This window comes from Drosophila nasuta, chromosome 3 (genome assembly GCF_023558535.2).
Source record: "Drosophila nasuta strain 15112-1781.00 chromosome 3, ASM2355853v1, whole genome shotgun sequence".
Lineage (NCBI taxonomy): Eukaryota > Metazoa > Arthropoda > Insecta > Diptera > Drosophilidae > Drosophila > Drosophila nasuta.
Genome location: NC_083457.1, coordinates 30,822,135 through 30,844,960, shown reverse-complemented (window position 1 = coordinate 30,844,960; position 22,826 = coordinate 30,822,135). Strand labels below are relative to the sequence as shown.

General features: G+C 38.0%; 2 protein-coding genes across 4 annotated transcripts; both read left to right on the top strand.

Moving 5' to 3' along the window:
- Positions 1 to 840: 840 nt before the first annotated feature.
- LOC132788427 (forkhead box protein K2) lies at positions 841 to 6,542 on the top strand. Of its 2 annotated transcripts, none has more exons than XM_060795853.1 (9): positions 841 to 871; positions 2,421 to 3,096; positions 3,163 to 3,719; positions 4,076 to 4,173; positions 4,241 to 4,458; positions 4,527 to 4,711; positions 4,783 to 4,878; positions 4,940 to 5,042; positions 5,106 to 6,542. In XM_060795853.1, exons 1-9 carry the CDS (start codon positions 856 to 858, stop codon positions 5,419 to 5,421), a joined length of 2,265 nt encoding a protein of 754 aa, XP_060651836.1. In that variant the 5' UTR covers positions 841 to 855; the 3' UTR covers positions 5,422 to 6,542. The 2 variants fall into 2 exon arrangements, with proteins under 2 accessions (XP_060651836.1, XP_060651835.1); XM_060795852.1 differs by having other exon boundaries at positions 4,238 to 4,458.
- A 1,565-nt stretch (positions 6,543 to 8,107) lies between these two features.
- On the top strand, positions 8,108 to 12,239 carry LOC132794380 (uncharacterized). 2 transcript variants are annotated; one of them, XM_060804800.1, is made up of 3 exons: positions 8,111 to 8,505; positions 10,057 to 10,184; positions 10,993 to 12,238. In XM_060804800.1, exons 1-3 carry the CDS (start codon positions 8,463 to 8,465, stop codon positions 11,599 to 11,601), a joined length of 780 nt encoding a protein of 259 aa, XP_060660783.1. In that variant the 5' UTR covers positions 8,111 to 8,462; the 3' UTR covers positions 11,602 to 12,238. The 2 variants fall into 2 exon arrangements, with proteins under 2 accessions (XP_060660784.1, XP_060660783.1); XM_060804801.1 differs by lacking the exon at positions 10,057 to 10,184 and having other exon boundaries at positions 8,108 to 8,505; positions 10,993 to 12,239.
- Positions 12,240 to 22,826: the final 10,587 nt, after the last annotated feature.

Sequence of the window (22,826 nt, the reverse complement as noted above, 5' to 3'; positions counted from 1 at the left end):
GATGTACGTTGTGAAAAGTGTGCTTTTTGTGTGTTTACGCTTTCCGTCTGTCCTTTTTGTCTGCACAATAATAAGCAAGAGACAAACAAGAAATACATACACACGTATGTATGTGTATGTGTAAATGTATGTATGTACATGCAAGCAGGTGGAGTTGCGCCGACGTCGTTTGTTTTTGCTTTTTGGTTTTTCTCTTTTAGTTCCGTTGCTAGCTGAAAAATCAACGAGCGGCATTTTTACGCATTTTCAATATATGTGTATATCTAAATATGTGTATGCAAGTGTGAGTGTCTTGTTTTTATATGTATATACATGCGCGCGCGCGCTTCTCTGTCTGTGTGTGTGTGTGTGTATTTTGGTGTTTTTATTTATTTATTGTGTTTCTGTTTTGCTGATGCGAAGCAGCAGCGTAGCAGTGACCTAACAACACACGAGTCTGAGTGCGAGTGTGTGTGCGTGATACGTTGACTTGCTTTGATGGTGTGAGTGTAGGCTTTTTGTTGTATTTATTTTTATAGCATTTTATTTACGTTGTTTTCGTTGATTTTATTTTGGTTTCATTTTGCATGTTGGCGCATGCAAGCTCGCTCGATCGATTTTGAATGGGGAGCCATGTGGGGGCTTACCCTCTCTTTCCCTCTCTCCCACTCTATGCCATATCTATCGTATGTACATATTTTTGTATGTACAGAAGATGTACGCGCGTACATCTGACACAATCTGATTGTCTTGCTTGTGCGAGCCAAAAGCAAATATAAAAATCCAACTGAGCACGCTACTATGTGCCAGTTGCCAGTGTTGCCTTAAGCTTATTGGCAAAAATATGTTTGCTTTCAAATAGAGTTGCGGCGTTCGATGACAATTGGAAAATGTAATTCAAATTTTTTCAAAAACAAAAATTCAAATATGATTGAAATTAAATTATTTACAATATATAAAACAATATACAATTTTCAGGGTTATTAAACTGTGTACACAATAAAATAAAATACAAATGTGTAGTAAAATATTATATTTTTGGCAAAATTGATAAAAAAAAAAAACTAAATAAAAAAATTCATAATTTCCTGAATAGATTAAAAACAATCGGTTATTGTTCGTTTGTTATTAATATAATTATTACATTACAATAGCAACGACCTCAAACACTATAAAAAAAAAAAAACAACAAAAATTGTAAACAATCTTTTGTGATAAGTGTAAAGCAGCAAATCACTTGCTTAAATCATGTTTTTGCACATTTAGCAACACTGGTGACGCAGCAAAAGCACAGTAAAAATAGCGAACTTCCAGAAGTAAGAGAAGAAGAAGAATGAAGATGTAATGAATGCGCTACTCGCACGTTGCACAATAAGCATACGAAAAAAAACACATAAATTTTAAGATGGCTTTGGGCCGGCAGCTGCTCCAATCGAGAACCCGTGTTGGGGACTCTCGCACTCTCTCTCTGCCCGGGCAAAACTGATGCCGCATTGCGAGAGAGCGCACGCGCGCACAACGACTCTCTCAACGCATTGTGTTTTGCCAAGCGTATGTTTGTATGAGTGAACGCTTGTTGTATGTGTGTATGCGTTCGTTTACTCACGTAGTGCCGCCGCAACGTAGTAGTAGTGTTATTATTGTTTTTATTGTTGTTGTGTCGGCTGTTTTTGGTTTTGCTTGTTGCCGAGTGCGCGTACGAGTTGATATGCATGCAGGGTGTGCATGTGTTTGTGCGTGTATGGTAGCAAAACATAAGCAAAGCAAAAACTGAAAAACGAAACGAAATGTAAGTACATGTGTTTTTGTACACATACATACATATATGGCTGTATATGTTGCGCTCTCCGCAAAGTGGGAGACGGAGACAAACTGCCAGTAAAGTGTGTGTGCTTTGTATATTTAGTGTGTGAGTGTTTCTTTTTTTTGGCTGTTGGCTGACGAAAAACCTTGAGCATAAAAAGTTCACAACACGCGTGAAAAGCTGCACAAATAAATTAATTAACTTAATTTTTGTGTGTTTCATTTGGTTTGGTGAGCAACACGCGCTTTGTTAATTCTATTTGCGATAAATTTTAGCGCGCCGCATACACACAAAAAAACGAAAAGAAAAATAAAGACAAGTAAAGCTAGAGAAAACGAAAGAGCAATAAAGAAAACAAAATAAACAAAAACAAATGATGCCCCTGTGTGTGCATGTGTTCACACAAGTGTTTATTTATTAAAATGAACAGCATTTAGAATTAAATTGGGAACAAACAATCCAATTGGGAAAAAATAAAATAAAATAATTTAAAGCCAAAAAATAAGTAAAATTGAAATTAAAAGAAACCATTCACTAAATAATTTGTGATAACAAGAAAAAAAATATAGAAAAAGAAAATGTATAAGATATAAATAAAAAAAAATCATATTTATTTTAACATATTTTACCTTTGCAGTTTACAAGAAGCAGTGTGCAAGTGGATACCTTTCAATGGCCGCCACTACAACAACAACCACAACACTAGCAACCACCACCAACATCAGTAACAACAACATCAGCAACAGCAGTAACAACAACAGCAACAACAATCACATTGTAACGGTTCACACCGTTCTAAACACACCCACCTCCGCTGCCGCAGACGCGGCAACTGTTGCCATAGCCAAGGACATGCTGCAGCTGCATCATGGCGCCGCCGCAGCCCTAAACAACAACAATAGCAGCAGTAGCAATAACAACAACAACAATAATAATAACAATAGCAATAGCAGCGCCGAATTGGCAAACAATCAAAATAATAATAACAACTCAGCAAACCACCCACCTGCCCATGTAGTTGCCGCCAGCTCGTCGAGCTCGAGTACGCCGCCAGCGAATGCAGTTGGTGTGCTGCGCTTTAACGAGGACCTGCTGCACATAACGGACGAGGTGACCGTCATTGGTCGCAACTCGTCCACATCTATGGTGCACTTCAATGTCGCCGAGAACAATTTGGTATCGCGGAAACATTTCCAGGTGCTCTACGATCCCGAGCGTCGCGCCTTCTTTGTGCAGTGCCTCAGCAAGAATGGCATATTCGTTGAAGATTTCCTGCAGCGACGCCACGTCGATCCACTGCGATTGCCCCAACGGTAACAATAACATACCCGTTTTTTCTGTAATTGATTCGCTGAATAACATTATCTCAATTGTTGCAGCTGCTTCTTTCGATTCCCGAGTACTGAGATACGCATCGAATTCGAGAGCTTTGTGACATCACCGACGACGGACTTGGCGCCCGATGCAGCATCATTGGCGCCGGCATCATCGGTATTAAGCAGTCCAGCTGCAGTGCCGGGTGCGTCGGGTGGAGCTGCTGCTCATGTCATTATAACGCCACCGCCAAGGGATGATCTGCATTCGATGCAGGCAACGCATCATCACAGCCAGCAGCCACAACAGCAGCAATCAGCGCATCACATGCAACAGCAGCAACAACAACAGCAACCGCTGCCATCGCATCATCAACTCCCACATGCACCTCACCACCCGCTTCACCACACATCGCTGCATCAGCAGCAGCAGCAACAACAGCAGCAGCAGCAACAACAACAACAACAATCGCAGCAGCAGCAACAACAGCGTCTACCAGGAGCGCCAGCAACAGCAGCGTCTCATTTGTTGCCTGCTGGCGGCGATGGAGCTGCCATTTATTCACCGCTCAAGATTTCAATACCCAAAAAGGAGCAGAAGAGCCCCTATTTGTCACCAACTGGCAAGTGTATTTTCTTTACCAAATACTAAATACCAATTGGGCAAGAAGTTGTTGTCTAATTGGATGTCTCCAATCTGAAATTTATTACTTAGCCTAAGTACTTCAACCTACAATTCTTTACAAGAGTAAATACATTAAACGTTCTTAATTTTATGAACCATGATCATGCCTTAGATGGTCATCATCTAAGGGCTGATTTTAACCCAAATCGCAGCAACTAAGGGAAATAGAATATCGCAAATTCAAATGTGAAAACGTTTAAATTAGGAGGCTTCTAAGTAGTTTGTATTAAGAGCGGTTTTAGGAATCTATATGACTTTTGGATTAATTGATTAAATGATTTCTTTCATTTGCAGGTACAATAAGCGCTGCCAACAGTTGTCCGGCTAGTCCACGTCAGGGTTTCCATCAGAATCAGACGAATAGCTACAACAACTACAGCAATAATAATACGGTATGCTTGCATACTTCATATTGTCTATGTTTTTCACTAATTTGTGAATGTGATCATTTTGCAGCAGGATCTATTCCAGACACCATCGACAGCCAGCTATAACCACAATGAGAAGCCGCCGTATAGTTACGCCCAGCTAATTGTTCAGGCCATTTCGGCCGCGCCGGACAAGCAGCTGACACTCTCGGGCATTTATTCATTCATTGTCAAGCACTATCCGTACTACCGCAAGGAGACAAACAAGGGCTGGCAGAATTCCATACGTCATAATCTCAGTTTGAATAGGTTCGTTAATTGATTTGCTTGTTTTTTTTATCTCTGATTCGCTTACTTCATTGTTTGCCAATCTACAGGTATTTCATCAAGGTGGCACGTTCGCAGGATGAGCCCGGTAAGGGATCATTCTGGCGCATCGATCCGGATAGTGGTGCCAAGCTGATCGATCACAGCTACAAGAAGCGTCGCCAGCGCAGCAGCCAGGGTTTCCGTCCGCCCTACGGAATGCCACGCTCGGCTCCAGTGTCGCCCAGTCATATGGGTAAGTCGATATCGTAGCTGAGACAAGACTATCATAATGGAACATCAATGACACTTTCTATCATCCTACAGATAATTCACGCGAGAGCTCACCACTCCAGGATATTGTGCTGCAATCAGCACCTGGCTCACCCGGCATGTCGCTGGAGCAGCGTGCCGCCGATGCTGGTAAGCAATTGCATGCGATGCTATAATTAATATATTTGGAGTAATACATGTATTTTTGCAGAAATCATTTACAACTCTCAAAATGCACACCAGCAACAACAACAGCAGCAACAACAACAGCAACAGCCACCACAGACGCTGCCCAATAATTCCAATCAATACAAGTGAGTAAAAACCATTGCGATTATCAATAGTATGTCAATTGTTAATATTTCAATTTATTGCAGCAGCGGCAGTCCGTACTATGTGAGCAATCAAGGTGCTGGTGTTACTGTGCAGCAGGCGCACATAGATGGAGGAGGTGGAGGTGTGGGTGCTTTGATTGCGCTGAAAAGGAATCACGTAATGGCCGTATCGCATCCGGCTCCGCCGACGCTACATCAACAGCAGCAACAACAACAGCAGCAGCAACAGCACTCAGAGATTATCTACGAAGAGCTACCAACAGATTACAGTGGTCACATGGAGGCCGGGGAGGAGGAATGCGGTACCACTGATGCCACAGTTGCTAAACGACCCAAATATGTGTCCGAAGTGCTCTGATGCGTCCGCATTCAGAAGCAGAAACTCAACAAAGGCAAATAATAATAAACACACAACTGGACCAGTTGTAACAGCAGCAGCAGCAACAGCAGCAATAGCAGTACGAGTAGGATCAGGAGTACAAGTATGAGCAAGATTAGGAGCAGGAGCGGGAGCAGCTGTGTCGTCGTTGGTGGCGACGAGAACTCAGAGAACGTTTAAAACCAAGCGAAATGCAAAATATGCAAAACAAAGCCCACTTGAAGGACATTTCTAGAAAGCTAGACACAAAATTAAGTATCTCCATCTAGTATATTGAATTTGCCAATCCCAATCGAGAAAACCTTCTCCTACTCCTCATCCTCTAAGCAAATATAAAAAACGAACGAAAGAAAGTTGGACAACAATACTGATATGGAATGAATATATATATATATATATAACAAAACATGAAAATTGTGAGATTGTGCTTATGTGTTGACCGTGCAACGGTTCCACTTCCCTTACCACTCCCACTTCATCCCGTATCCAAATCCCTTCACATTTACGATAGAACCCTTAGCTCTGACGAATTCAATATGCTCGATGACGCTACTCTCTAAGTACATAAACTAAATCATAAGATACAATTCGAAGTAATGCAAACCAACACAAAAAAAAGATGATATATATATATACCATATATATGAGAATATATATATATAAATACGATTGATTATTGTAATGATGTTTAAGATGTTATAGCTATGTGACCGAATGCGCGAGAAATGAGAGAAAATTAGGGGTAAAACCAAGCAAACAACACAACAAACAGGCGAATGAATATTATTACCTATCTACATACCTTTACCTATATCGATTTAAATATAATTACAAATATATATATATATATATATCTATATATATAAATATATAGACATGCATATATATACATATAAAAAGTATATACAAAATATTAAAAACTAAACAAACATAAATATAACTACAAATTTACGGATACAAAATCATTATAATAATGCAAAAAACAAAAGCAGAAAAAAAAACAAATCGAAAAACAATTGCACTTTATTTCTTAATATTGAAGGAAATCCCATTTAAGTGTTTGGACAAATTGTGTATTAAAACAAAAAAGCAAATGTCAATTTGTAGTTTTATTTCGATTGAATGTTGTAGTACAGCATTATAGATTAACAATTTCTTTTTTCATTTCAATTAGATTAAACATAATTATACATTGCTCATCTGGCTCAGGGCTTCTATCTTTCAACATCTGATCAATTTCTCCCATAGGATATTTTTTAAAGCCGGCAACTTTAAGGACATCATCAAAATTTTTGTTAATCTCTTCAACATTCCTCTCATCTTTTGGTATTTTTTTTATTTGATAGCTCATATATTCATAAATCATTCGATAACGGGAAATTAATACGGTTCCAGTTGTTAGCATGGAAATCCATTGTTTAAAAATGTCTAAATCAAATTGAAGAACTTGCTTGGGAACCTTAATATCTGTCATCCTCGTATAATTATTTTCATATTTGAGAGTTAAGGCAGAGATAAGGCAGGGATTTGCATACTTATGGGCCAATTCAAAAACTGCCAAGTAATAATGCTCGTTTTCGAAATGGCGAATTAGTTTGCTTTCACATTCTTTTAGTACGCATAGTGCCCGAATAATATGAGCGCACTTAAACAAATCAACCACTTCTTTAAAATCCAATACATCAAGAATTTTCGAATCATGTGTATACATGAAATTACGAAAAATAGTAAATATTTTTGGTGTCACATCCTGCAGTTCAATCCTTCCAGATGACTCTTTGAAATCGCTCAAAAACATACGCTTAAAGAACTCCGAGTTACATGCTAGGATCACCTTGTGGCATTTAAATTCTTCGGAACCCACAATTATTACGCAGTCAGCAAAGTGGGTGTCTTCCAGCATTTTATTTAACAAATCGCTCGATCTAACAAAAAAACAACCGTATCAATATTAACGGCAATTGGGATTAGTTTACATACTCACGTTGTGCACATGGTTTTCAGAAGTTGATTTATCAGAATATTCAAGCAGAAGAGTGACACTGAACCATCAGTGGGCTTCACACAATTATGTCTAAACTTTGAAATTTAGCGATGGAAATAAATGCATGTATCGATAAGCATTGCGATATAATTATTGTTTTTTAATTTCAGATAAACCGAAGTGCTTGAAAGTTTGAGGAAATCGATGTATACTTTATAAATCGTTTAAAAATTTTTAATCATTTCTAAAAATACTAATAAATTTTTAATAAAATGACAAAATAGAAGGGCTTTCGCCATATTTTAGATTCAAAAACTTCCTCAGTTTTGCAATCGATATGCTGATAGTAAACATCAGATAATCATTTTACTTATTTTTAGTATTTAAGTTATGTCAATTTTTTTTTTCGTTTATTTATTATTATAAAAATTTATTTATTAAGGCGTAATTCGTTCACGAAGCGAAAGTATCGAAGTTAGTAGTATCGATGTTACACTCATTGACCAATTTGCTATCGAACCAATTCACTTTTTTCATGTATGCTCTACTTGGCTTCATACTACTTCTTCTTTGTCAAATTAATATTTAAAAATATTATAATATTCGTCCAGCCCTGGTCGACACACACACACATCAGCATTTGTTCCACAAAATCCACAACACGAACAGCTGTTTTGATATCGATACATTGCATTCATCGAATTACTCAAGACAAACAAAAATAATTTATCTTATTTGTTACAAGTGTGTGCTGTTGCTGGTAAACAGCGTTTCCTTCAAGTGTAAATTGCATTTCATTGGGAGACTAACAAAGCGATACGCGTAGAAGTCCAGTGTCGCTCTTTATTGTACAATTTCTTTGTGGACCAACTGCAAATCAATGCAGCACTTCTGACTGACTTTCAACAAAAGGAAACAACAACAATAATATAACGTCAAAATCAACAGCCATCGCATCATCACAACACATAGCAACGTCATAATAATAAATACTCTGCCATGCCATACAACTGATTGACATTAGCCAATAAATAAGATGCGAGGAATTGAGGGCAAAGTGGTTGTGCTTGGCTCGCGAGGTAAGCGATAAATGCAATTCAAACCAGATGAATTTCGAATTTTATGAATGACTTTGAACTTGCATTCCTCACGGCAGTTGTTAATTTGATAGCTTTTTGCTGTGATCCGAATTGACAGAGCAAATTGCAAACAATTTCAGCAATTGCATTGAGATAACAACACACAGAACGCAGTTCACATTAATGGCGCGCGAATCGATAAGAACCAGCCTTGAAATCCCTGCAGGGGGCGTGGCGTCCTCAACCTTGCTTATGAGAGGGGGATTCACAGCAAACACAGCAGTTTAAAGTCTCCACTACTCTCCAGACTCTTCTTTGTTCGCTTCACACTTTATTTTATATTTGTTTGTTTTTTTTTTTTCTTTTTGTTTTGGCAAATTTAATTTTTGGCATTTGTTTTTTTTTGTATTTACACAACGCGATAATTATTTGCAAGGTCAGCAAGCGTTATATTGTAACCTATACATAAACATATGTACATATATATATTTATTGTTTATATGTATATCAATGGTATACAATTGCATTTGTGCGTTCAACGACATTTTCCACAATAAGCGCACTTTCTGCTTAATCTGTTCTTTTTTTTTTGTTCTTTCCCTATAAGATGAGTCAGCTGTTGGTATCGTATCGACTTATAGAGTATTTCCACAGAGGCAAAATAACAAAGAAAATGTTGTTATTTTATTCATAAATATGGAACCACTTGAAGTTCCAAGTTTCTTATCAACTGTTTGCGCCTCTAACCGATACTCAATAACACCTTTTGTTTATTGTTTACTGTTTTGCTTATTTATTCGATACGTAATACGCGTACGGATTATATTAATTTTCCCTAATTTGAGAATCATCAACATTACCACGTTTAACAGTTTCTTATCTCTACGTGGCCGACCTACATTCACATCTTTTTATGCTTTGTCAAGTAGGTGAATTTGAAAAGAGGCTGAAATACGACTATTTGCGATAGATATGATAACAAACAGCGCAAATTTTTTATTAATCGCTAAGATAAGATATTCAGTAGTAAAGCCCTTTACAGTTTTGACTCTAGACCAAGATATCACTGTGAAGAGTTAAACAAAGCAAATTTTTCTGACTATCGGAGTTACCAATAAAGAGCCAGGAGGCTGCAAATCTTACTCAACATACAAAGCGAAATGAAAAGTGAAATAAAAAGCGATTGCCCCAAAATTTCAAATCAGTGTGAATTTATTAAAAAGCTAGTATGTACTTAAACTAATGCTTATCGAAGACACAAACCATCTGTAGATTTTGAAATAAATTTAAAGTTTGCGAGGATTTCTTAAATGATTTTGTTTGCTTACTATTTATATACATATATTGATTGAGAAAAGGGGATTTCGTAAGAAATCTAATTAACCTATTAATTAAAATAGTGAGAATTTCATTATTAGGTAAACACAAATCAAAGCTAGGACTTCAACTACTGCTTTCCGAAGACACACAACAGTTGTAGAGTTTAAACAAGTTTAAACCGTATTGCCAGCATTTTTCATACTATTTGTTTTGCTTTTTTATATTTTGTAGGCGTGGGCAAATCTCGTTTGGTTATCAGGTACATTAAGAACGCTCTACATCGCGCCGAGGAGCCAACGATAGCCGTCTCCTTCTTCACCTGCAACATCATCTTGGACGATGTCAAAATCAAATTACAAGTGAGTACAACGTACAACAAGTGCTCGGTCCCGATTATTTATGGTGGAGAGTAAAAAGGATTTTTCAGCACGCCCCGTTGCCAAAGTAATCCCATTTTGCTTTATCAATTGAGGTTGAGCGGCAGCTAATCTGAGCTTTTTGTTGCCACCGGGAATTGGGATTGGATCTGGTATTGGGAGTAGTGTAGTAAAAGCAGCGGATTTGATGCTTTCATTTTGTTATTCCTTTGGTCATTTCATTTCGTTTTTTTTTTCTATTTTTATTTGCAATTTCTGCGTCCACTGCACTTTGTGTTTATTTGCCTTTAGCTTTTTTTAGACCGAATCGCGCTGTTTTCATTCTATCATCGTTTTTTTCTGTTTTATAGTTTATTGATAAGCTAACAGTTGTTTTCCCCCTTAAGCTAGGGTTGCCACCCCTTTCGCAATGGCTGACTATATATATTCCCCGATGCGATTTCGAATACGCTTTTATATGTCACACACACACACACATACGCAATAATGGCAAATAGTTTGCGTTGTACGGAGATTTTTAGCTCTTTTGTCTTGGTGGACATGTCGTTGCCCCAAATTTTTTATGAAGATTTGGATTGTGGGGAGCATAAAGTAGTACTATAGAAGCAAAGCCACAATATGATTGTTATTATTGTGGCAAAAGCGCACAAACATAAAGACGAAAATTGCTGAATAAACGCAGAATGACTCAATTAAAGTTCTCCCCCCTTCTCCTTTTCCTTCTTCTCCTTCACCCACTATATACTGCTGATTGGACAATCATTCTCAAGCATTCATCTTTCAATTGCAGATCTGGGATACGGCTGGACAAGAGCGTTTCAGAGCCGTTGCTCCCATGTATTATCGCAATGCAAATGCTGCCATTTTGGTCTTTGATCTGACGCAATACAAGACATTTACGGAAATCAAATCATGGATACAGGAATTGCATCGCAACGTACAGGATCCGATGATACTCACGCTGGTTGGCAACAAAATGGACATGCAGTCCCATCGCGCCGTATCACGTGACGAGGCCTTTGTGTTTGCCAGCTCAATTGGAGCCACCTATTTTGAGACCTCAACCGAAACGGATCAGGGCCTCGAGCAGGTGTTCTTATCCACGGCGATGGGGCTGGTGCGTTTGGCCGACGAGGGTAAAACGCATTCGTTGCGCTCCTTTCAATCCACCGATTCGCTGGCCTACACCAATGGCAACACTGCCTTCAGCTATACGGCCGCCGCTCTCGCTCGCAATCCGGATAGTGCTGCATTTCGATTGCCATACGTGCACATTGGCATACCGGTTGATGGCCAGGATGTGAAGACAACCGGCGAGGGCCGTTTGGAGACGCCCTCGTGGAGTATTGAGCACATTGCCCTCGGCGAGGTGGAGAATCCGCGTTGGTGCTGCTATTGAAATGATTCAGAGTACAGAATTCACAAACCAAAAACCAAATTGAAGCAACTGATTAATTGATAAACTGACGAAACTTTTCTACAGCATTGTGATGTTAATTAAAAACAGGTTTACTTTAGTTATGCGCCTGCACTCGAATACGAATCCCACGGCTAAGCAATTAAATACAAATTCCCTACTCCCCCTTTCCCGTTCCCGTTCCCGCTCCCATTCACATTTATATAAATATATGTATGTATATCAAAGCAAAAACTGATAGGGTATCGAGAGCAGTGTACAATTAAGAGTCGGCGTCATCAACTTGATGAGGATATCTCACCCAATTTTATGGCAGCATTAAGGAGAACGCCGCTCGGTTGCAACTGTTTAATTCTAAGTTAGTTTTAAGCCTAATTGTTAAGTGTAACAACAACCAGCAAATGCCTAATTGTATGTGTATTATTTATAAACAACATTAACAAGCAGTAGCGTCGCTTAAAGCTCACTTGACTTTACCGCTTAATTAATCATCATACAAACACAAAGAGAGAGAGAGAGGGAGATGATGAAATGGAAGATGCTCTCTTTGAGGTGTTGTCACAAATCATGTACAAAACTCGCACTTTATACAAAATATATATAATACATAATACTAAAAGTACTACTGCCATAATATACATATAAAAGGTATGCATAATGCTTGGCTCTGCCACGCCCACCCTCTGGCATGCCACGCCCATGCAAATGCATTAACTTGGCCATTAACACAGCAAGTTGTCGTGTAATTGGAATTTAATGTTCGCTTGCCCTGCCACAAGGGTTACGAGCTACTTGAGTAGCATTCCACAAATGCTTTATCATCAAGCTCATAAAGTAACAACGTTCACGAGGGAGGGAGGGTGTGTAGAAAGAACTGGCTCCTGCTTTCACTTTCAAGTGAGTTCCTTATGGAGGAAACTTTTTTTTGGGCGGGATGAGGGGCAGCGATTAGCTAATATACAAAACTTATGGTCAGTTGATTTCTTATGTATAAATAATATGCGCAATTTAGCGTAAGACGCCGAACAACACGGACAAAGGACGCAAAACTCATTCAAGTGTCATCAACACATTTGCAGGAGGAGCGCTCTGGACCTGAACCTCATCCCATGGTTTGTGTTGCCGTTCGCTCTTGATGATGTGGTCGAGGCGGAGGCGAAGGCGAAGGCGTCGCTCGAATTGTTGAAGCCATGGCAGCGCAGCTGCTGCGTCGATTGGACACATTTGGTGGCACATTGATTTGCCATTAAGCTTCCAATGAGTTGACTCGACGACACTCACTAAAGGCCACCACAAGCGTGTCTATCTGTGTGTCAGTGTGTATGTGTGTGTGTGTTAGTGCACTCAACCGGAAGTGATGCTCACACATACATACACAAATAAACACTCCAACATCGCATACATACATCTATATATATCTAAACTCTGGCTTGTGTACGCTTTTGGCCATTTGGAAAGTCTGTCTTTCGACTTGTGGCAAGTTGACACACACACACATACACACACGCACACACTTATTGACTTGGCTGATAATGGTTGTTTAGGCGGCTGGCTTAATGATCTAGAAATGCATCAATGTAATCAAGGTAAGGCAGCCAGGCCAAAGCGTCTGCTGCGATTCCGCTTCAATCTATTGTGACTCTTAACATTTGCAGTCGGGTTAACCGCACACACTGCCTACGCAAATTGCTTACTTTATTTACATACACATACACACACACACACACACACAATGGCACACACACACATCCATTAGCAATTTGTGGCCTGACAGACACTTTGATTGTCTTTCGAACCAACCCAGATAATGGCCAACGTCTTGGGAGACAAGCTAAATTTCACTTATCAACCAGTCAATCACTGGCCAGAAATAAATTTAGTTACTGAAAGGTTCTTTAGTGTTCTACCATATTGATTCAATTTGGGTTTAATAATGTGCTGTATGCTTTGTATTTAATGCATACAAAAGTAAGCAATTCTCTGCTTTTGGCATTCATAATATGAGCATATTTTCATTTAATATTTCTCTGTTGCTCGACACATTTTAAATGGGATTTATAAGACATAATTTTATTTGAAATTTAGTTTATTTTAACTAATTTTATATTTTTTTTTGCTATACAATAGATTTTACTTAGAATCTCTTAGTTTTTAAGGTAATTCAAATTAAAAATATGAAAACTGATCAGAAATAAATCTACTTACTGAAAGGTTCTTTACCATATTGATTTAATATTGTGCTGAATTCTTTGTATTTAATGCATATAAAATTAAGCAACTCTCTGCTTAATATGAGCATATTTTCATTTAATATTTCTCTGTTGCTAGACAAATTTTAAATGGGATTTCTAAGACATAATTTATTTTAGAATGCATTTTATTTTCAATGATTTGACATTTATAGAATAGATGCATGTAAATTAAAACCTCTTTGTTTTTAAGATAAATCTAACATTAAAAAAAAAAAATTTTCGGCCCATTGTCCCAATTTAAAATAGAGAAAACGTACTTAAAAAAATTATATAAACTTTGTTTATTTTATTTTATTTTACTTTATTTAATTCTTGTAATTTATTAATATTATTATAATTTTGTTTTTAATGATTTAGAATTAGTTAACTTAACTAAACAACTTAGTTCAATTCTTGAATTTTTTAATTTATTATTTTATTTAAGCTGAAATCAGTATATTAAGTATACGCAACGTAGCGCATTATCGATTTTCTAACTTCAACTCCCATTCTAATTTTCAGTAAATTCGATTCAGAGAATAAATTCATTTCTATTTTCTATTTTGAATATTAACACATGCTATATTCTTAAATTGTTCAATTCATTTTAGTTTACTTTAAAATGCGTTCAAAAAATTACGTATACGTAAGTATACGCAACGTGTCGTTTTATCGATTCTTTTGCAGAGAAACTCCTTAACTTTCCAGTTTTCACAAACTGTGGCTTGCATTTGTTGCATTTATGCATTAGGAAAGTGTCAGCATATCAATATTTCACACATATTTGCATAACGCATATGGTAAAGTGTCATGCAGATGAGAAGTGTCGCAAAAATTGTGCCAAGAATGCGAAACAATCACAGCTAGGAACAAATTCCGACGTCGAAAAGTATTTAATTCTTATCATATTTGTGCACTTATAAATTATTGTATAAAATGTAGAATGCTATCAACAAAATTTGAATTAAGACATTTGATTCAAATGGATTTCGCTAGCATGCATATCAATGGCATTTCACAATTGAATATTAAATGAATACTCCCAGAAATAGTGTGCTACAGGATACTCTTTAAATGCGGACTCTATTCAGCTGTCATATTCAAGGTCACAGGGTAAGCCGAACGTTTAAATACAACAAACATATTTCGCATATTTTATGGCAGCATTTCGTGTATTTCTATTCGCCAGGATTACTGCTCAAAAAAAAAAAATCATACAAATCTCGAATTTCACAAAATGTCGCCATTTTTCACGGCGCATCTGCATTTTATTTTGTTTCTTCTTGCCATCCTCCAAAATGCGTAAATTGTTGTTGGGCATTAGATTAAAGTATTTTAGTTGGGCAACAACAGTTTTCGCCAAAAGTACTAAATACATACGTGTGCGTGTGTGTGTGTGTGTGTGTGTGTGTGGGTCATGCATATAAATTGAATTACATGTCCGCTTTGGCATATTTACGAGTCTGTTTGTGTGAGCGTTTAGTAAGTATGTGTGTATGGTCATGTCAAATACGCTAAAGTTCTCAATGCCACATAAATTGCACACTCACACAGACAAACAAACACAAATCAAATATGCAAACGAACAAATTGTTGCGTTCGTATGAGTAAGTGTGACTGTGTGTGTTTATGTGAATATTGTGCTGTGCCTTGTGCTGCTGCTGTGTCAAACTGCCTCATCGCTGCTGCCACCTTTCACCTTCCACCTTTCGCCCTCTTCTAGCTGGGATCGACCCAGAGCAATGTTATTCATGCATATGATTTTGAATATTTAACAGGTAGCACGGTTTGTGGAATGCAGCGGAACACGCTCGATTCCGTTGCATACTTTATGGCGTCCGAATGTGAGCATAACTCTCTCTCTTTCTCGCTCTCTCTCTCTATCTCTCTTTCCCCCATATTTGCGAGTATTTTGAAGTTTAGCCAGCTCTAAACTAAACTGTGTTCTGTATGGTTTTGACCAGTATATAAACTACGTTGATATTACTATGCATGTTGATGTTGCATGCTAAGCATGCTGACAACACTTGTTGTACATCTAACATATATTTTATGGTCTTGTTTAAAGCGAAGCTCTCGTTTAATAACAGGCTTACTATGATATAAACCGTAAAATTTAATTTTTGTGATAGTTTGAGTAATTTCTTAATTTTCATTCATTAAATAACACTAAAGCTAAGTAAACGCTACGCACTACTCAACACTTAAATGAAGTAATCATTAAGCACAATACAACACTTAAAATAAGTATGTATCGAAAGGAAGAAATTGGGAAATCGATAGATCGATAAATCCCTACTTGCGTGGGATCGACGCTAGAAGAAACGTTGTCCAAACAAAATTTGTAAAAACTGAATATAAAGAAAACAAATAAATAAAATGAAATTGTTTATTATTGGTAAGCATTAACTGATATGTTTGGGCAAGATCGTTTGCATCATGACATTTAATTCTGCTTGAACTCCTTCTCCTTGTCGTACGTTAAAAATATTCAAATTTATTTTATTTCTATAGTGCTTTTGATTGCTAGCTATAAGCCAGTTTAGCCTAATTATATAACGAACTAGAAATAACAACGATATTTAAAGTTCATATTCAAATTTTGGAGCAACACATTGATAATTAAAATTCATTTCGCATTTATTTGCAGCCTTTAATGTATCGAAATGAAACAAATTGCCATAATGGATATTAAGCAAATAAATTGAATTAGAAACCATTTAAATTGAATACAGATGAAATTGCAGCAATAGCAAGTGCCCTGTGTGTTAGTGTGTGTGTGTGTGTAGACAGACGGTATTAAATCAACAATAAGACAAAATGGCTTTGCTGCAAATTGCTTGAATTCCTTGGCTCTGGGCCACTGTCAAGAAAAGTAGCAGCCGTTGAAAGCTATGCAGCGACATGGAAAAGACCACAGTAGGGAATGCAGCAGCAGCAGCAGCAGGAGAAGGCGGTTGGTAGGCCACAGTCGAAGGACGAAGGACGATGCGACTGAGTCGTTTGAGCAGCTGTCTCAGGCTCAAATCCCAAATGCATAGACAGCTGTTGTGTATCTGCAGCACACACATACACATAGAAAAGGCAGTCAACGAGAGGCTGAAAAGGAATGACGCCAGCAGAGAGAGGAGAGGTGGAGGGAGGCAGGTGGGCAGAATAGGCGAGGAGTGTTGGCAGCTTGAAAAAGCAATCCAAATGGAATTTAATGCCATTTTAATTGAGCTGCATTGCAATGTCTTTGCTTAGCTTTCATCTCTCTCTCTCTCTCTCTCTCTCTCTCTTTCTCTCTCTTTGTTTGCATGCCTTCTCACTCTTTCGCTGTCACTTTACTCGTTTATTTGTACTTCCTTTTTTTTGTGCAGTTCGGATTCAGTTAAGTTATTTATGGAAAACACGTTGCGTTAAGAGGTTTTGCACTTGGCATTGGAAAATAGGAAAAGTGAATTTGATTTGCATTTCGTTCAATCGGTTGCCCCAAATCGGCAATCGTTTTGCTCTTTATTGTTGGCCCAATGAATTGCGAGCTGCCTAACTGAATAAATGCAAATATATATTGCGAAGCAAGACATCTTAAAGTATATTAAATTAAATGCATAAAATAAATTATGTAAGTGGAAGAGAGCGAAAAACACTTCCTGGCATGTTGGCGCCCAGAACATGCAACTTCCTAGATCCGTTGTTTATAATTTTGCCAGTTCATGGAATTTCATCGCTACCTTTCTTGCTGTTCCGTTGTGCTCCGTTCTGTTGCTGTTCTGTTTTGTTTACACAAATTGATGTGCAATGCCAGCAACAACACAATTTCAATTTATCATAATTTGCTCGCAAATTACTTTTTCGCCGACGCCAACGAAGACGATGCCGCGTGCCAACTCACGTTGCCAATTTGGAAGGGCATCCGACAGGTGAATCACAGGTATGAGTGGCTGTAGTAAATGGAAATGGAAGCTCAACTCAGCAAATATGGCAGCCATTAAAGTGATAAACCTCAAGCAAACAGCTGCGCAAACACATAGCAACCATAGGCATTTCTTCGAATACCCTCCGTTTGTGCACGTGTATGTGTGCGAGTATCCGTGAGTTGCCTGCTCACAGCTCAGGGTTGCTTCGATTGCTCCTAATATACACACACACGAAATTAAGTGTGTATGCTTGTATGTGTGTGCCATATTCGAGTATAAGGGCTCAATTTGTCTAGACTGAGGCGGTAACCCTATTCATACTGCTGAATGTTGGCTCCACATTGCACTATGGGATTAACTCCCATTTCTTTGCATGTTTTAAAAGTGATTGAATAATTAAACAAAATAGATTTTGTAAATTATTTGTATTACAACAATTATATTATATTCACACGGCTTTGTAAAATAAATTATTTTGTCTTTCTCATTTGTGTCAGCAAACAAAGCAAGAATTGACAGAAATTAATTGTTTTACTTGTCAACTTCAAGGACGATTTTCATTTGAAGTAAATACATATTTAATTTATCAAAAGCATCAAAAAACAAGTAATGAAAACATAACTTTGCAAATCCGAATTAAAAAATCTGTCTTGTCCCATAGTACATTGATACCCTATCGCTACATCCTTTGAGCAGAGCATGAAGTCACGTTATCATAACTGTTATTAAGAGCCATTGAATTTTGAAATTAGTGTATCTAAGGCTATTAGACGCATGTGCTTGTAATTTCTTTGTGCACTGTGACTGACTTTAATTAAAAGGTTGAGAATAATTACAGCAGCTTACAAGGAAATATCTTCACTTCTAAGGTACACCTAAAAGTATGCTTCACTTTTTTCTACCGAATTTCTTCATTTTATTTCGTATACATCCTAAAAGTATGCTTCGTTTTTAAGCTATGTTAAAGGGAGTTCACAGTCGAGTATGCTTCATGTATGTGTTTTGTGTGTGTCATGCAAACCTTTTAGAAATACGCAAATACAACAGCATCCTCCCGCTCACAAGCACTCATATCCAGTCACTCACACGCACTCGCACCCAAAAAGCTGTCATAAAAATTGAGAAATGTGACTGCCATGAGTGTGCACCATTTGGATGTTGTTCTGTTTGTTGCTGCTTTGTCATATACCAGATACGCATTGTTTCCTTTGTTTACCTCTATACACCATTTGCCTTTTTAATTGTTTAGCTGGTATCAAACAATCACACGTAGTCAACTCTCCCAAAGAGGGCAATCCACAAAAAATGGTTTCCCATTGACTTTTGTCAACTGACAAACGGGATTCGTTGTTGTGCCAACAACGATTTCACTTAAACTTGACTTCATATGCTGAATTGTAACAATTGAATGCAGCTGTGGAGTGTAACAAATATCTGCAGCTAGCGACGCTATATGTTCTAAGCTTTAGTCTACTCTAGTTAAGCTTCACTGATTTCAGCGTCACATCATTTGTCTGCTGACATCGCTCAAGTTGCTTGTTAGCCATGAGTTGGCATCTATCTTTTGCGCTACGCTCTACCTGAACTTGAGTTTCAACATAAATCCCATAGCCAGCTTAAATCAAGTGCATTGTGTGCACAAGTTATCAGCTAGAATTTCAATCAGTGTTGTTCTTTTAGCCGTTTTTCGGTTAGACTTTAGTTGGAATTTAAGCCAAGCTTATAATCGAATAATTAGTTTCAGAGTTTATTAGATTGTCAATTTTATTTAATCAGTAAATATCTTCGACAAAGCCTTCGATGGCATTATTACCTTTGGCTTCATCTTTGTCTCACCACTGATAGCTGAAATGGACTGCCTGATAATATAAATATCATTGTTGCTTGCACATAATTAGGCAGGCAAGTCAATGATGCTGCTGCTGGCTCTGCCAACGTTAAGCCTAACGAGACCCCATAGAAAACTTCCTACCAAGGGCGCTAGTGGCATTAATTTTATTTGTATGCGTGTGTGTGCGAGTGTGTGTGTGTATTTGGATTTTGGCTTAATGCTTCAGTCTGTTGACTTTGAGCTCTGTCGCTAATTAAGCCTGTTTATCGGCGTTAGTTTGGTGTTCAACTTTTGTTGAGCCCTGCCAGTAGACAGTAGACATCAGACATGAGACATCAGCCAGCTGGCATTGCAGGAGCGGGCAGCTTTTATCACTACGTTGACGTCTCGTGTGCGTTTGTTTGTTCGCTGGCTCTATGTGCCACACACACATACATATACTTAGCTAGCACAGGAGTCGTTGGTAAACCAAACTAGGAGAGCATATCCACACCAATACCCATTCCAAGTCCCCTAACGCATTCCCGCCCCACACCGCTCCTATTGCTGTTCACCAGTTCGCTTGTTCCCGATCCCATTCCCAAGCCCCCAACGCTTGTTTGAGTGCAATAATAAACCGATTCTCCCAAATGCCACAAAGCCTTCAAGTTCTCGTCTAATTGAGTAAATTATCCAGGGAAATGAAAATGGCATAGCGCATGGAGTCTGTGGGATACACACACACACACATATTTCTAAGTGCCTCTTGTCGTCTGTGTATGTGTGTTTGCTGTCGTCTGTTTTGTGGTTGATGCGCAAAATCTCAAACAAACCAGCTAGCAAAGCAAAAATGCAATTTACTCACGCACACACACATACACGCAAAGAGAAAGAACAGAGACAGCTGGACACAATCGCTCGCACAATCCGAGCAACTCAATTGTTTGCGGTTTGTGTGGCTAGTGACATTTTATTAGCAGCCAAAACTAATTACACGAAAATCTATTGCAAATGACAGCGACCACATTGCGCAATTTTCCATTGCCGCCCAAAAGTAGGCAACACTTTTTGCCTCCTTCATTTGAAAATTGTGCTCGCTCATGTAGCTGCAACTTTAACTTTGCGCACAGCCGGCATAATTTGTGGCCTGTCTGCGTTAATGAAAAGCTTTAAATATGCATCCACATGCAGCACACACACACACATACACTTATAGAGAAACATGCGCATACGCTTCCACTCAAATAAACGCAAACTCACACACCGTAGCATGAGCAAACAAAGTTAGACAGCAGGCAATTTGAGCGCATCGGGGTCATCTGGCTAACGGGTTGAAATACCCAAATGATTTATCATGATGTTGCACATTCCCATCGCGTTGCCCTGTTGCCATTTAACTTTGCCCGGCACTTCAGCATGCTGACAGTTTTGTAACCTGCTCAACTTAACCTTTGACCAGCCATTCTCCCATTCAGGTTGGAACACAAACACGTGTGTGTGCAGTTTTCATACGCATTGCAAATAAAATTCGCCAAAAGTGTTGAACGGTTTTAAATTACATAAAATTCAACAATTTTTTTTTTGTTTTAAGAATTCAATTTTATGTTGTACTTTAAATGTTTTAAGCAAACGTGATCGTTTGAGTATAATCTATGAAAAATTAAAATTGTAAGTGTTTAATGCAAAAATAAACAACGGATAAAACTTACATTAAAACAATTTTAGAGGAGCTTCCACTCTACCCATGTATACACAGAAATATTTTTAATTGCTTTAATCAAATTACATGGTCAAAAAACTACAACGAATATCAAACCACATAGTTGAGCAAAGCTGCCTTTGAGTAGGATTATTTAGTTTTCATAACTACAGCCACAATAATTTATATTTAATTTAAAACTAATTATATTTTCAGAACACAAAAAGCTGTAATTTAATATTTTAATTTCAATCTAAAATAATGTGCTTGGCTTGGGTATGCAGGGTATGAACTTGGCGAAGCATTAGTCGTAAATTGGTGCAAAAACTTTGTTAAGCCACAAGTTTAAACTGTGATCGAGAAAATGTCAATTTTAATATATCTCCGTTTAAAACTTGTGGGTATATCTTACAGCAATTGATTGGGCTTAATGGTCTAAGCACATCTTCAAACGATTTGCGGAAAAGTGTGAAAAATAAATAGAAATTGTGCACACACACACACACATGTCGTTTGGGTTGGAAGTTGACCCGGAATGGAATGGTCAACAACTTTTTTCCGCTTCATCCGAATTCGTATTCATTGCTTGTCAACTTAAAGCCAAGCTCAACTTAGTAAATACCTGAGTGTACTATATGTATGTACGCATGTGTGTACTTCACTGGGCAACGGTGCGTATGATTTTCGTTTTCGATTGCTCTGTGTAGTAGTCAAGTTAATATAAAGTGTATCGACTAAATGCGGAAAGAGGAGAGCTTAAGACCAAGTAACAGCATGCTATGCAAACCAATAGTTGCCATTTGGCAATAGAAAGTCGTAGCATAGTTTTCTGCTGCTACTCGTAATTACCATGGCAATTAAGTGCACATACATACTTTGCTTTGGTTCGACTCAATTTGACTCGCATGACGTTCAAAAGCAAGCAAACGCACACACACATAGTGATATGCCATACAACCATTATATGGACAGAAAATATCTGGAGAGAAGGAGCACAAGGCTAAAACTGCAGTGCCAAAGTGATTTGCACTTTATTCAACTTTCCGAAATGAGGATTCAGTTGAGTGCATGAGTTCAATTTCGAATTTTGTGAATGGCCAGAGCTTAAATCATTTTATCGATTCCCCTACCCCAATTTAAGTGCGTTTGAAACATTTTTGGGCAATAGTCGTAGTAAGCAATTAATAAATGCTTATATGAGCTGGGCAAAGAAAAAAACGAAAGCAAAACGCTTTAAATTCAATTATGTTGCTAATTTTTACTGCTTGTTCGACATGCAACAAGTCATGTTTCCCACTTGTACTTGTTGCTCAACAGCGGGGCAATATTTGGGCGCCGTATGTTCGGCGGGTTTCTTGTGTTTCCACAGAACAACGAACACAGAACACAGAAGAGATAAGCAACTTTGCAGTCTTTGTGTTGCTGCTGGCTAATTAGACTAATTGTGTCTCGTCGCTTGCGGTATGTCGTCTGATAAGCCGCACTGACGCAGCTAAATCAGTTAAGAGCAAATACATGTACTAAGTGGAAATGCTTTGGCTATAAAAGAGCGTTTTCTTTGCGAG

Excerpts from the sequence above, each read along its gene's own strand:
- LOC132788427 (XM_060795852.1), top strand. Across the intron at positions 3,097-3,162 it reads CCACTGCGATTGCCCCAACG|CTGCTTCTTTCGATTCCCGA; the intron begins GTAACAATAACA and ends CAATTGTTGCAG. Across the intron at positions 4,174-4,237 it reads ACTACAGCAATAATAATACG|CAGGATCTATTCCAGACACC; the intron begins GTATGCTTGCAT and ends ATCATTTTGCAG.
- LOC132794380 (XM_060804800.1), top strand. The coding sequence starts at position 8,463 with ATGCGAGGAATTGAGGGCAAAGTGGTTGTGCTTGGCTCGCGAG. Across the intron at positions 8,506-10,056 it reads GGTTGTGCTTGGCTCGCGAG|GCGTGGGCAAATCTCGTTTG; the intron begins GTAAGCGATAAA and ends TATATTTTGTAG. Across the intron at positions 10,185-10,992 it reads ATGTCAAAATCAAATTACAA|ATCTGGGATACGGCTGGACA; the intron begins GTGAGTACAACG and ends TTTCAATTGCAG.